The sequence below is a fragment of the Cinclus cinclus genome, chromosome 12, assembly GCF_963662255.1.
Source record: "Cinclus cinclus chromosome 12, bCinCin1.1, whole genome shotgun sequence".
Taxonomy (NCBI): domain Eukaryota; kingdom Metazoa; phylum Chordata; class Aves; order Passeriformes; family Cinclidae; genus Cinclus; species Cinclus cinclus.
The window spans coordinates 15,114,090-15,129,295 of record NC_085057.1 but is presented as its reverse complement, the minus strand read 5'-3'; the positions used below and the strand labels follow the sequence as shown (position 1 = coordinate 15,129,295).

Here is a 15,206-nt window from a genome sequence, read left to right as displayed (position 1 = left end):
TGGCTGGTTGATTAGCTCCATGAATAAGGCCAGCCTTGGAATCTCTGCTTTCTCCCATCCACACACGCTGAAGGAATTTAGATTTATGCTCAGACAAAATCCTTGGGGAGACTACATGTGGCTCAGGTCCAAAGAGAGTTCCCAGAAAGGAACTGACAATTATGCATCTTTGATGAGTAGGCACCCTCTGCCAGCCCTCTGCCAAGCCCTAAGCCAGAATCACCTCTGTGTAAAACTCACACAAACTCACTGCACTTACTTGGCCATTTGATGGCAAGTGTTATTGCATAAGTCAATCTTGATTCCTGCAAGAGAAAACACAAATATAACTTGGAATTTTCAGCTGGGGCCATTTCTACCATCTAGAGAAAAGGAGCCTGCAAGCTAGGAGTGGTGCTAACTCCCTTGTCCTGTGTGGCAGCAGGAAAATCTCATGGGATTTATGTTTTGGCACTTTGTAAGGGGGTGAATTTGATGTTCTCCTTCTGAGCTAATGGTTCAATTTGATTTTATCTGTGTGGCATCTGCACTGGTAGGAACGAAACAAGGACTGAAACTTTGTTAATCCAGAATACAGAGCCATTTGGTTTTGGCGCTTTCAAAGCAAGAGATGAACTGCTATCAAGCTTGACATTTACACTAGATAGTGTAAATAGCTCTGCTTGATTTCTATTTCTAAATTCACAATAAAACCAACCTTTGTGTGCAAACCTTTAAAATCCCAAGGTATTTAGTTCTGCTCAGGTTTCTCCTCACCCATATGCTAATCAAAATCCCAAATCCATCTTCAACATGTTACTTTGACACACAGTGACAGATTTATTGAAAACCACAGACCACAGCCTCAGGTCACCTGAGTGAGTGGATCTGTGAGCAGAAAAAGCAGCTCAGCAAACACACTGTGGTCTTTTGAAAATTCAAGTCAAGCCCTGCCACCTCCTTAGGCAAGCAATGGGAGTCATGACTAGCCCAATGTGACTGGCAGCTCTCATTTGTCTCCCAGAACTAGGGGCTGGTTTTGAGGTGCCTCTAACCTCAGTGGAGGTAGAAGCAGGGATAGGCTTTTATTGGTTTATCAAAATAACTCAAGGGCTTGTGGGGAAGTCACAGCAAATGCAGCTTGTGTGCAGGAATGAGAAAACAGAGTCTGAAAAGATTTGGGGAAATGCAGAGTACATGTGACTCTGTGGTCAGAGCAGACAGAGCTGCTCTGACAGCCCAGTAGGATCCCTCAGATTTCTCTGCCACTGTCACACCTTCACACTCACGTACTTTCTTGGCAGGTCGGGCCCGTCCACCCTGGGAAGCACTCGCAGCTCCCGTCCCCTTGCAGTCCATCATTACAAATGCCATTGTCACAGGCACACTCTGCAGGGGAAATACCACCACCACTGTCAAACCAGCCAGGGCTCACCCACAGAGTCTTGCTGCCATTTCACTGGCTGCTCTCTTCCAAATCCAACACATCAAACTGCCATCAAGAAAATGTCACAGGCGTATCAAAAGAAAATGTCACAGGAGTATCAGCTCTTGATCCCTCACTGCCAGGCCAAAAGCCCCAGGAAGAGACCAGCTGCCTTTGCTTGCTGTAGTTTGGGTGGCAGCAGGAAGAGAAGCACAGCACAGCACATGCTTGGTTTGAGGATGCAAAATGGGACCACTCCTCTGGCTGGCCAAAAGTGCCCACTCCTGCTGTCTCTCTCTCAGAGACCTGGCAGCCATTTGCCTGTCTCAGAGTCTTGGGACCTTTGTGCTCTCCCACCACCCCTCCTGAGAGCTGAGATGTGGCCGCTTTTCTGCCCTTGCGAGCAGTTTGGCAGAGCCAAGCTGGCCCAGCCATCGGTGTCACCTGATTTGCAGTCGGTGCCGTATCGTCCCACTTCACACATCTCACAGGCAGTGCCGTGGAATCCTTCCAGGCACCGGCACTCCCCGCTGCCCTGGATGCCATCCTGGCATTCCCCGTTCCCAGAGCACCACTGGCCCGGCTTCCCGGGGCACATCTGGCACTGGTGGCCGTAGTAGCCGGGACAGCAGACGGACCTCTGGAAAAACAATGAGGACAAGCTGTGGTGAGCCATCCTGTGCAGCACACACAAGGTACAGCTTCATGTTGGGAGCTGCTTGATTCCCCTCTCTGTGTGACAGCCATAATTTCTGGCAGCACATGCAAGGAGCAGTAGGGTGGAGTGAACGCCCTGAGGTGTTCTGTTGCCCGAAGCTTCATGTAAAGGTCTGCACTGCCCTTGAGAAACACGGGCTCTTTGGTGAGTGACTGAAATATCCTGTGCCCCTCCAGCCTATCTCCTGCCTGTGTCCTCATTGTGTCTCTGCTGGGCAGAGAGAGGCTGTGCCAGGTGATTTGGTTCCGATGCCTGATCTAACTGGTCTTGCTTCTTTCTGCATCTACCCATGGAGGGAAGAAAATCATGACAGGACAAAGTTGGACAGTACAGATGATGAGAAACACCATCTAATGATGCAATGCAGAAGTGCCAAATGAGGTACAAGTTCTGACTGAAACTCTCTATGTGAGTACAGTAAGTCTAACTCTGTCCCTTTTCAATTTCCCATTCCCTCTAAACTTTCCAAGTGATGCTGCAACACCTCTAAGATATCAAATTCACACAAGTATTTATTTTACCATTTTCCCTCTAAGTGTTTTCTTCCAGCAGCACATTTTCACAAAACTGGTAGAGGCCATAACACACACAACAGGAGGTGTGAGACCTTCTGCTCCTCCCTTTGGTTCAGCTCCAATGAGTCATCAGTTATTCGGGAAGGCACAGGCACAAGCAGAATACCATCATTCATGCCTCATTTCCTTAGGAAACCAGACTGCAAACATTCAACTCCTTCTCTTCCTCTGCAGGACAAAACCCAGAGCAACACTATCGAAGCAGCAGATCCCAATCCATCACTGTGCAGACATTTCTGCAGGTCTTTTGTTGTTCCAGCAACCTTCACCTCCAGGATGGAGAGTGATTCCCAGACAGCCCCAGTATCAGCTACGCAAAGGCACAAGCACAGCCAGGATTTCAGCACAGCCTGCACTTCCATGGCTGTGCTTCTGACACCAATCTTGCTTTTGCCAAAATGAATCAGAGGCAAATGTTTTTCTCACCAGAGAAACTTTTACACAGGTGAATTGGCAGCCGTCTGTTCTTGCCCCTGCAGAGCGCAACACACAGTGAGCGAGATTCGTGCTTCTAGGGGGTTCCTGAGGATATAATTGACATAGACACAGACAGGAGATATTGCAATATTTAGTGTGTACATACATATATATATATAATATCAGTGTATTTATTTACACTGTATAGACAAACAGTGTACATTTTGGTGCATATGGCAATGTTCTTGCTTTGTATCTGACAGGAATAGCCCTAAAAACCTGAACTATCCAGAGCTGAGACCAATGAGGCATCTCTGGATGTGAGGTCACCACACAGAGACTTATTTTTTACCTGCCAAACCCATGGTATATGTTAGTTTGAATACTGAGAAAAAAAAGAATTGGGGAACTTTTGGGCATAAGATAAAGTGGTGAGGCTTAAGAGGCCAGATGTAGCTGCTAAGCAATTCACAGCCAGCATGGAAATGAAATGCTTATTTTCCTCTCTGGAAATGTTTGTCACTCACTCACAAACAAGCTGCAGACACACCCAGCCCTTCTGCATGAACAAATCAATGGTCCAGGCAGGGGAATTGCTACAGGCACCCCTAAATTTGCTTTCCTTTATGATAATGCCAAAAGAGTCAGAGATAAAATTTAAAAAAAAAACATATCTTCTTCCCTGTTAAGTGGGAAATGTAAAGGGCTCCTGAAATTCAGGCAAAGCCTGGTGCCAGCTCTGGGTGGAGCTTCATGATTCATGTCCACGTTTTTTCCTGTGTAACCCTCCCTTGGTTTCTGCTTTTTCTTGCAAACCTTGGCAATGGATGAGCCACAGAGGACTTGAGGGCACATTTTTTCAGGTATCAAGATGACACCTACAGAGCAATAAAAGGACCTCAAAGCATTACCTGCAACCAGTCTGTGAGCTGTTACATGAACCCAAGACTCACCACAAGAACTGATCCAGAAGGACACTTGATCCCCTTCTCACACTTGCCACACCTTGACTAGGGCAGAGAGAACAGGAAAAGTCACAAGAGTGCCCTCTAACCACGTCACACCAAGACACTAATCTTGAGTTACAAATGCTGCTGTATAGGCTGCTGGATGGGACAAAAATGTTTTTGAGGCTCAAATGTTTCTGAGGCTCAAAACACCAAAAGAAATCATATCCTACACCTTTCCTGAGTCTCGTGGATTTTTGTAGCCCTGGGGTTCCTTCCCACAAGGCTGCAAATACTTTTTTTTCCTGATCCATAGCAGGGAGACTTACCTCAGTCTGACACTGCAGTCTTCAGGTTTAGTGGCTCAATTGCCATGAGGCACAGGGTACATGCAAACTGGGCTTTTGGCCATGACTCTCAGGCAAAACAGGGAGCATTTTCTAAGGGAGCCTGTGGTCATGGCATGCACAACTTGAGCTGAATTTTCCTTTCACAGCTGAGTATCTGGGAGCCCCTGCACTAGCCAGCCCCATGTCTGGCACTGTGAGGGAGGCTCAGCAAGGGAGCTGAACATGATCTGCACAAGAGCTGCTTTAGATGTACAGAATCTCCCGGTAGGAGGTGCCAAATCTCCATAATGCCCCGTTTCATGAGGCTCATCTGCAGTTACACCACAAGCTACTGTCACATCCATGAGGACAGCTAAGGTAGCTTGTCTGTTACCCTCAGTTTGGCTCAGCAGCTGGAGGAACCCTGTGAAATGGTGCCAGCTCCTTGGTCCTCACCATTACCTTCACTATGGTGGTTGTATTGGCAGTGCAGCGATTCTTCTGCACCTGGAGCACCTGGGACACCCCGATCACCATGCCATTCTTCGTCTCAAAGGATTTTCCATCCAAAGGAATATTATTGACAAACTTCTGCAAAGCAGGAGATAACAGCTGAGAAAATAACCTTCAACTCCTATGGCATGGATTGCTTGGCAGCTCCAAAACAGTCCCAGCAGTAAACTTGTGAGGGTGTGCAAAAGGGAGATGGGAGTATTGAGTCACCAGCCTTAGGAAGTGATAGGTCAAGCCAGAGCCTCAGATGGAAGAACAGTCTACCTCCCTTACCTGAGTACTGTTTTGGTAAAACATCAGCCAGTAGGAGACCCCTAACATGCTCTCCTTATGAACTCCACTTCTCAAATCTGCAGGCAAGAGCTTCTCTCCCAGTACAATGTGGTACTGCACTGTTTCATTGTCCTAAATCCACAAAAATACAAATGTCTGGAGTCTTTTGACTTCCTAGTCCTTCCTACAATTCAGTCAGAGGTATGGCATTAAGAAATGTTCCTAAGCACCTGTGATGGCTAATTAAGCCCACAGATCCTAGTAACTCTCTGTCACACATGACTGATCACACTTGATGATTCTGATACTTGATTAACCCATTCATGTTTTCTGGAACCTTTCAGAAGTCTGAAAATTACCACAGCCAGCCAGGAAGCAGAACATGTTGTACCATCTACCCACATACTAATTTACTCTGCACTTGGGGTCCAAATATTCCTTTCAGACCCCAGTGCAGCTCTGCTGGAAATCTCATTTCTCTACTACATTTTTCCCAGCTTTTAGCATCAGATATTCATCTCCTCTGCATGCTGAAATCCCCTGAGCTTGTTTACTATTTTCTAGTGTACATGCCCCTGTGCCCACCACCACACATATTCAAACTGCAAGCTAGCAGTGAGCTTACCAGATGGGTCACATTGGCAGCATGGCAGTACTCCTCAATGGAATTATTTCCAGGAACAAAAATTGTGTACTGTTCAGAGGACTCAACTTTCCCAAGGAGCTGGTACTCCTAGAAAATGTCCAAACAATAACATTAGCAATTACCTTTGTACTCACTAAGACCCAAACCACATGTGAGATCAATTACAAAGGCAAGAGGAAATGCTTGGAAATGGGATGTACAACTTCTACTCAGCCACACATATCTGATTGCTTGCTCCTGTCCTGGCTGACATAAGATCAGCTTCCCAGATATGAAAAAACCTTCCCTTTCCTCTGGTTTCCCCTGCCTTGTGTAGGGATGAGAGCACCTGCAGTAGACAGGTCATCTTCCACTGTAACACATGTCAGTGATCTAGAGATCTAATTGAAATTATTAACTCTTTGGCCACTCAAAAGCTTTCCTAGAACATGTAGGACACACACGATCTCCCTTTCTTACCAGGCAGTCCAAATTTAGGTCCCCCAGTCCAGGGCAAGGTGGGCATTGGCTCAAAAAGTTCTGACAGTGACAGCTGTGCTCACCTCCACTGCTTACCTCTAGCAACTCCTTGAATATGCTGAAAGAGGCCACTGTGCTGAGCTGTTCCTGCAGACCAGGAGGGCTTGGTGGCACATCTCCTGGGGATGGCAACAAAACCTGTGGAAAAAGCAGGTTCACAGCAAGGCTGAGCAAGGAGCTGAGGCAATCTCACTGGACTCCTGCCCTGCTTGCAAGGAAGGCAATTAAAAGGCCTCATTTTACACAGTCTTGCAATAGCCTGAACTATTCTATCAGCCAAGAGAAGGGGAACTCTCCTCCCATGGGTCCTGGAGACAAATGTTTTAAACACTGAACACTGCTGCACAGGAAACATCTGTCAGGACCTTGTGATAACCTCATATATTTTGCCTTTATATCCCTTCCAAACCGTCCAGACGTGTTCCTCCTTGGCCCTATCACAGAGGCTGCTACACAAACCTGCTGCTACAACTGCAGCATTTCCCAGTAGGGAATGCCACAGGTGCTGACATACCTTACTGAGGACATGGATGATGCCATTGCTGGCAGGGATGTCACTAACAACCATGCTTGCATTCTGGATGGTCAATACCTGCACGAGAACCAGAGGGAAAAGGAAAAGGATTAGGAAGTGCCAAGCAAGTTCAAAACAAATACATTGCTCATTCAAGGCTGCACAGGGTTAATCTGGCTACAGTTTTTGAAAGACGCCTGCATTTGAGGGCACCAGTGTCCCAGCCAGGCTCCCCACTGGATACAGCAGCTCCTCAGCAGTTAAATTTGAGATTGGTACATGAGCCTTATGTAAGAAACCCTTACACCACTCGTGGTGTTTATCTGCCATCTGGTCTGTGGGTTGAGAGTGGGTAATTCTGGCCTGTCAAACTTTTTGAGCTTTTCAGCAGTGAAGACACCTTCAAGGAAGTGGGCTCTGAGGAAAATAAAATCAAACAAAGAAAGAAAAAGATTAGGGAACTGTTGGCAATGACAGGGAGATAAGACCATACCACCCAACATTCACATCTCTCACAGGAAATAGTTTAGCATGTGGAGAGAACAATGGAGAGAATTGTTCTGATGCCATCTGACTGGGAAAATCTCTCTGCAAATACATGAAAAATAAACCCACTTCCCATGGTCTGTGGTCTGTTATGTTTTAAATGCCTACTTAATTGTTGCCTGCTAGATATTTAAATTTGCTTCTATATTTATTTCAAGATATCTCCTTATTGGTCATGCACAAACAAAAAAAAAATCCATTTCATGGCTCTGTTACTGTTGTTTGGCCCAGTAAAGTAAAGGCAGGAGTCTCCTCATACCTGACTAAAAACGGCAGCATGTAAGGGGTCAGCCAGAAATCTTTGTCAGCATTGCTCAAGTTCTTGATAGCTGCTTCTGATGGCACCAGAACAGTGAAATTGGCTCCTGCTGGGATGCTGAAGAGAGATTTCTGTTGTTCAAAGCACAAAAACGAACAAATAAGACATGCCATTGCCACAGCTGTAGTGCAAAATACACTCCACAGCCACCCCACTCTTGCAGTCACATGGAAGAGATGTAAAGGAACAAGGCAGATGCTCAGCAGAACAGCAGGATCTCCTGGCTCTCCTGGGCATGGCAGTCAATGAAAGCCACAGGTGATTTAGCCAAAACAGCTGACACCTGACTGCCAAGGGAAAACCTGCTGCTTTAAGCTCTACCTTCCCAATTCAGTTTTCCTTCAAACACATTCAGTCATATCCATAAATCCTTTTTGAATCCCCAACATCAGTCTTGGGGGAGGGACCAACAGAACTGTTAGAAAAAGCAATTTGGTATGCAGCAGGTCAGGTGAGCTAAAGCTCAAGTCAGAGGCTGTTCATCATAGTGTGTTTCCACAGATTTGGTGCAGTCTGTGGAGGATCTCTCTTATTCCCACACTAGAGACAGGGAAGCAGCAATGAGAAAAGGAACAAACATGCAGTCCAATGTCCCAGATGGTGTCCTTTTTAAAAGAAGTGTTATAATGGGACCCCTTCTTTCCCTTCTGTGTTCTTTTTTTAATGACCAGTGGTTACAGATGGTACAACCATGAAAATTAGGTGTAACACAGCCCCAGCTTCCTCTTGTGAAAGAAGCAAAGCCCCCAAGACACACTCATGACCCTCATTCTACCACAAACTCCACAGCTTTTCTGCATGCCTGCTGTGTAACCATTTCTCCTTTGCTTTATTTGGTTTTCTCTAAATAAGAAGATAAATTGAGTTGCTTGTCCTCTAACAGACTCATTCACAGACTTCACTTCTACAGAGTTTACCCATGTGGCTGTCCCATGGTTTCTCTTACCTTAACCCAGTTGTAGAAGCCTACAAAGTGGGAATTCCTGGCCAGCTCCTTTCAAATAAAAATAACAGAAGAGTTACCTCTGCTGAGCACAGGATACAAGGCTGGGGTACTGAGGGTGGGGGAGAGGAGCCCTTTGCAATATCAAATCTGGCAACAATGACTTTGACATTCTTCTCACTTCATAACCATTACGGGCACCATGTATTATGAGGAGAGATGGGTACTTCTAAAACCAAACTTCAGCCATTAAAAATATATTTCCAAATAAGCAAACTATTTTCAACTCATCCACAATGAGTTCATCTGTATCAGGGAAAAATAATGACAGAAAATGGGCCTAACATCTCTGACTTGAAAAACTTTCTGAACAACAAAGGAAAGATGACTTATTGCACAGGACAGGTGCTCCCTGCACAGGGGTGAAGCAGCTTAGAAATTATGGTTTCACTGGCAGTAATTAGTCTTGGCATCACTTCTGTTCCTGTGGTCTTGGAATACACTTGGGCTTCACACTGATGCTGGTAGAAGGAGTCAACTAAGGTAGCAGGGAAAAGTAAAGAGAGAGCAGAGCCAGTTCTCTCCAGTGTCAAAAAGGCCTGAGACATTTGCTCTTCACTAACTTTTAGAATGTCCCCGTAGCAAGTCATGCCATCCCCCATGTAGCCTTCAGAGCAAACACAGGATCTCTCTCCTCCACCAAGGGGTACACATGTAGCCTGCAAATACAAAGAAAGGAAGAGAAAATTAGAGATCAAACACAGGTTATGTAGTGTTACACCTATCTCAGAACTGAATTCTGGCCTTCCAAGGGCTGGGCTAGAGTAGCACACACAAACACCTTCCACCTGCTGCCTTTATGGTGGCACTGAGTGTTCCCCTCACACAGCTAAACCTACATGATTGCTTTGGTTGTGTGAACCCACAAAAATCAGAGAATCCATCTTTGGATTTGTGCTCATCAGTGCAGGCCAGTAAGATGACATAACATAAACCTTTGTAATTCTCTCAATGCCATGGCTGCTGCAAAATGTGTCAGTGAGCTGGTGAGCCTCCCCTGCCATGCCAGCCTGGGGTCAGCTCTTTAACTACTCACCAGGTCATGGCAGCCACCATTGTCCATGAGGCACGGGTTGATGGCATCACAGCTGTGGCCATCACCAGCATAACCCCTCTTGCAGACACACTTGCTCTGCAAGAGAGAGACATTTCAATTTTATAGACTTACCAGAGCATCCTTATTTACTATCCAAAAAATGTCTAAGGCAGCAAAACTTCTCCTTAATTTATTTCCCCAAGTTTTCTTCCTGGTCTCTCAAGACCTGGAAATACGGAGTTGTTTCCTTAGCAGAGCACCCTCTATCACAGCACACAAGCTGCCTGGTTACTCAAGCACATTGATCCCTTGCAGTGCTTGGCTGTGGGGGGTCACTTGAAGATGATGGTTTCCTCCTTTACTTCCAGGTTTTTAGGGAATGACACAGACTTTGTGAATGGCAGAAAGAGTTAATGTCAAAGCTTCCTACTCTCAGGACATCTAGGAGCACTTGCACATCTCACCTCTAAAATCTGCTAAAGTTTTTGTACCTTTTTTCAGCACACTGTGCAATGCTCCTCACACTCAGTGGGGCCCTGAGAAGTCTCTCGTGTGCACCTTCCTCCTACCTCAACATGCCTGCTCTTGGCCCAGCACCCTCCACAGACTGAACAGCTGCACATGCTCCTCAATGCTGTGGTCAGGGGACAGGGGGATGGAAGAGCAAGCTGTATTACAGGGTCTAGTCCTGTCCCTCTGCTGCACAGGTGCCAGAGTCGAGCAGCAGCCCTGAACACACCAGTGCACCTCACGTGCAGGCACACTGGGATGCTGCAGCTACAGAAGGTGTTTCTGGCAGTGGACAAGCGAGCTTGGCTGCTGGGCAGCCCAGGTTTTACCTCTGGCAATGCAAGGCCACCTGAGAGGAGCTGAGGGAGTGTTAATTCTGTAACAGCAGGCTGCTCAGCTTCGCTCATACCTGTCCAGGGCCGATGTAAACGCAGTCAGCGTTGAGGTGGCAGTTCCCTCTGCTCTCCAGCATGCAGTTGTCTATGGGCACACAGCCCTTGCCATCCCCAGTCCAGCCCACATTGCACTGGCAGGTGGCTGTGCCAGGGCCTGTGCTGGTGCACAGGGCCTTCAGGAGAAGAGAGAGAGAAGGAATTACACCCAGCAGAAGGGAGAGAGTGCAACAAAAACACAGCAACAAATCTCCTTTCTTACACTGTGGAGAATTTCTGACTGACCAACTCTGATTCCAGCACTGGGGACTGGGGACTCCAGAAAAGTCATAGAAAACATCATAATAAAGTGATTCTGGAAACATGCTGTGTTTTAAGAGAGGTAGACATTTGTGTCTAAGGTGGCTCAGAACTCACAGGGCATTCATTATCATCATGTAAAGAAAGCTCTTCCATTACACCTAAAAGTGTTCCCTGAAGATGAGGACCACAATCTCCTGCCTGGATGTCTGGGATGGAATAAATTATAGATGGCAGATGTCTCTCAGAAAAGACCTACTTTGTACCCAGTGCCATCCTATTCTCCTGTATATGGCCCAATGTTTTCCTCTGACTGAAGGGTCTAATTTATGATGAGGTTTGACCATTTGGCAGTAATTTCCAACATGAAGTACCATAGTCTTTAACCATGGATAAAAAATTAGTGTTGATGGTTACTGGGGATATGAGTTGGATCTCACAGTTAAGCTACAGAGAAAGTAACACATTAGAAGAGCTTGAGGAGTATAACACAGCAAACCAAAAATTATCTGTACAGCTAATCTGTGTGGCTGATAAAATATCTGGTGGGAACCAGCCAAACTATCCTTGGAGTGTCACATTTTGACACCAACCGAAATGACTGACATCTTTACAATGACTATGCCAAGGTACTTGTTGCTCCACCTCATCTGACAGACAGAAAAAATTATCGCATAAAATCTGTAACAGTCCCAGGAGTCCTGGATCCCTGTTCTGATTGAGAGGAGCTGCTTTTCCCTACTTCACAGTCTGACCCCACTTACATTCTGTGAACAACCTCCCCGTTCTGGCTGACTGCACAGGTCAATGGGCTGGCAGGAAAACCCATCCCCTTCGTATCCATCCGTGCAGATGCACCTTGGAAGCATAAACATAAAAGGGACACAGGTAGAGCAGTCCCTCAAGTAAGGAGGTTGGCTGAGTTACTCAAACACCAAGTACACAGACACACAGAGCCACAGGGGTGGCAGCCACGTGTCTGTACAATGGCAATGTGCCCCTGAACAGGCCACAGAGACTGACCTTGCTGTGTCATTGAGGCTGCAGACAGCGTGCTGGTGGCAGTACTGGGACAGCCCACTTGGGCCACAGTTCTTGGATGTCCTGTCACAGAATTTCCCAGTGTAGCCTTCCTTGCAGGACCAGGACTGACACACCCCCCCACTGCCAGGCCTGTTGTCACAGACCCCATGGACACAGCCACAATCTGTCAAGGACATGCAGTAAGAGCAGTAAGTAAAAAAGGTCCAGAATCCACCACAGTTGTAGATTCCCAACTTTCCTTCACAGTCTCTTGTGACGGCAAATAATAATTCCATTATTTTTTTTGACAGAGGGATGTCTGCTGAGAGACATCCATCACAAATCAAGCCTGGCCAGGGAGCAGATCCTGTGACTGCCTGGGTCCATGTTTTCTACAGGCTATAAGAACAGACTCAAATTCAGGCTATCAAGCTCAAGGTCATTGTCAACTGTCTTTTGTTTCCTAACAGGAGAGATTTAAATTAGGTTGATGTTTCTAAAACATCACCACTGTCACATCAAACATGTTTTCTCTACTGTTGTTTGAAGGGACATACATGATGACATTTTTCTCACTTCTTTCCTGCTGGTCTTGCCAGAAGGGAATCAAATATACATGGATTTGCACCATTATCCTTGTTCTAAGTTTTCCTGGTCTCATCATCAGAGTTACTAACCTTCATCACAGTTCTCGCCGTGCTTGTTTGGGTTTGCACAGATGTGGCAAGCTGTGCCTTTGAAACCTTCAAAGCAGTGACAGTTGCCATTCCCTTGAATGCCATCGCTGCACTGGAAGGAAAACAAGAAAAAAAGCAAAGTGATTGAAACTCAGAGAAATGAGTTCATTGAGACATCAGAGTGCATTGATATCATCAAAGGCACTTTGATACTCACAGTAACAAACAGGACTTTGAAGAGTGGTGGTAGTAATACAAGATCCCACACAGCCAGAGCTGTGCCCAACAGCATGACCTAATTCACACTAAATATGTGCCATTCCCAGTGGATCTTCTGCTACCACCTCTGTGGGCTTATCCCTGGAGCACAAACACTGCATTGTACTTATCTCAAACTACACTCTCCAACCACACTGGTGCACGTGCTCATTGCAATGCAGAAGGTTGCTCCACACTTACATTTCCCCGGCCATAGCATGGACTGGAAAATCCCCCTGGGCATGGCAAACAGTCTGGACCAAAGAATCCTTTGCAGCATCCAGGTTTCTGGAAAAGAAAGCAAAATTGGTAAGGTATGACATGACTTAACAAGAATTTCCTAGAGTACTCCTGTTCTCATAATTCTCAAATTCTGGTCATTGTCTCTGCCATGGAGGGAAACAGAATGTTGTATTTAGCATCTATGTTTCTTAGGAGCTCCTGCACTTAAATTATTTTTCAACAATGACCCTCTTCCTGCTCCAGTAAATTCTTCTCAGAACAAATAATTATATTCTGCTTGTTCTGTGACTTTGACACACAGGATGCGTGTTTTTAATGAACTTTTAATTCTTTAAGAGTGCTGGACCACTCACTCTTACTTTATCCTTGCCCAGGACTACATTCCTATGGAGGGATGTAACAGTCCTGGATTGCAGGCCTCGTCATGACTGACCAAAGGAAGAACAATCATAATGCAAACAAACAGCAGTATTTAATGAAACACAAATCATTACATGGAGTTGGCACTGTGAGAGCTCAGGAGCTGCAGAGAAACATGAGCTCCATAAATTCACTAGGAGACACTTTCCTGAACCATCTGACAGTGGTTCATAAACAGAATGCAATCATTTCAGAGCTTCCAGCACTTTCCCTGTGCTCAGCTTCCTCTTGGAGAAATGCTAAAGCTGGGACACTCCAGTTAACACTGCACCATCATGGTTTCCTACAGCTGGTCACAACAGGGATGCCTTATTTGATTTATTTATTTCTTTATTGCACTCAGGTTTAACCGAGCTGCCTTCTAACATTTGCAGTAGGTTGGTACCCTGTGTTCTCTTGGACAAAGGAAAAGCTTGTTTATGTGATGGTGCTGGGGACAGCTTTCCTTTTGGTCCCATCCAGCCCTCTTGACTCAGAGCTCTTCTTGGTGAATGAGGAAAAGCAGAGCTGAGCTCCTTTCAGAGGGAATGTGTTCCTCCACCACACTCACCGTGATGGTTTGATTGCAGTACCTGGCACACCCCTTCTTCAGGACGTTCAGGCCTTGTGGATCATGGATGTAAACACATTCCTTTGGGTAGAGTGTTGGTTCCTGCACAAACAAAACAAGCCATTAGCACTGCAACCTTCCCCTTTGCTCTTTATGCTGCAGAGAGCAGCTGTGCCTATCTGTGAGCTGAGGAAGTTCACTGAGGAGCCAAGGTGAACAGCACACAGCTGTGGCAGGTCCAGGATGAACCAAGGCACATGGTGGCCTCCTCTTGCTCCCAAGCGTCCCCAGGCGTGAGCCAAGGTGCTGCCCTTTAGTGCTAATAATAGTACCTGTGATAAGGGAGAGAGCAAGCACGGGTGGAGGAAGGAAGGGAGAGGAGACAAGAGGAAGATAAGAGCAGCAGGGAGGAGAAACAGAGGGTAAGAAAGGGGAGAAAAGAGAAATGAGAGGGGAGAGAGGAGGAAGAGTGGAGTATAGCAAGAGTAAGGAGAGAATGAGAGAGTGAGGGAGGGAAGGAAAAAGATGAAGGTGAGATGAAGAGAGGAAGACATAGGAGAAAGGGCTGCAAATAACATTGGAAAAATGCTCAGTGCCCTGTCTTGGAGCTGGGCACAGGTAGAAATGGGCTCCAGGTGATCCTGACTTGGCCAGACAAAATCAGAGAGGAAAATGAGAAACTGGTGATTTTGCAGATCTCTGCTTCAGACATCCATGCTGAGACAGCATTAGCAAGTTCTCCTGAAAGTCAGACCTCTCAGAGGACACCCAAGAGTTTAAGGCTGGTGAGCACATCTCTGGCTTTCACAAGCATCATCTTGGGTCTGGCCTTCACATTGCAATTTCCTGGAGCTTGCTGTTCTGTTAACCTCAGCATGGGATAACTCAAACAGCACCATTCCTCCCTCCCCCACCTTCAGCTAGCTCTGCTCATCTCTGAATCAACAGGGAACAAGCTGTTTCTCACCCTCTGCAGAGCAGAAAGTTTGTTGTGATTCTCTGGCTGTGATGTAGGCAGGGGCAGTACTGGATAGTACTTGTGAAATAAAGTTTGCTTCTGAGACTCTGTAGGA

General features: G+C 46.3%; 1 protein-coding gene across 11 annotated transcripts in view; it reads right to left on the bottom strand.

Moving 5' to 3' along the window:
* Positions 1-15,206, bottom strand: part of STAB1 (stabilin 1) — a 53,116-nt gene that overhangs the window by 15,279 nt on the left and 22,631 nt on the right. For 10 of the 11 annotated variants that reach the window (XR_009933567.1, XR_009933568.1, XR_009933569.1 and 7 more), the window contains 21 exons: positions 14,134-14,235; positions 13,122-13,208; positions 12,663-12,774; positions 11,986-12,169; positions 11,727-11,820; positions 10,680-10,838; positions 9,761-9,856; positions 9,288-9,383; positions 8,668-8,715; positions 7,662-7,792; positions 7,162-7,273; positions 6,857-6,934; positions 6,379-6,480; positions 5,803-5,910; positions 5,178-5,309; positions 4,854-4,982; positions 4,069-4,125; positions 3,125-3,220; positions 1,850-2,045; positions 1,273-1,368; positions 260-305 (listed from right to left, as the gene is read on the bottom strand). Coding sequence is in view for 8 of the 11 variants with exons in the window: in XM_062500716.1 (XP_062356700.1) it covers positions 260-305; positions 1,273-1,368; positions 1,850-2,045; positions 3,125-3,220; positions 4,069-4,125; positions 4,854-4,982; positions 5,178-5,309; positions 5,803-5,910; positions 6,379-6,480; positions 6,857-6,934; positions 7,162-7,273; positions 7,662-7,792; positions 8,668-8,715; positions 9,288-9,383; positions 9,761-9,856; positions 10,680-10,838; positions 11,727-11,820; positions 11,986-12,169; positions 12,663-12,774; positions 13,122-13,208; positions 14,134-14,235 (2,261 nt within the window). In the remaining 3 variants the exon portion in view is untranslated. The remainder of the gene's footprint in view (positions 1-259; positions 306-1,272; positions 1,369-1,849; positions 2,046-3,124; positions 3,221-4,068; positions 4,126-4,853; positions 4,983-5,177; positions 5,310-5,802; positions 5,911-6,378; positions 6,481-6,856; positions 6,935-7,161; positions 7,274-7,661; positions 7,793-8,667; positions 8,716-9,287; positions 9,384-9,760; positions 9,857-10,679; positions 10,839-11,726; positions 11,821-11,985; positions 12,170-12,662; positions 12,775-13,121; positions 13,209-14,133; positions 14,236-15,206) is intronic. The other variant, XM_062500715.1, reaches the window with a different exon arrangement.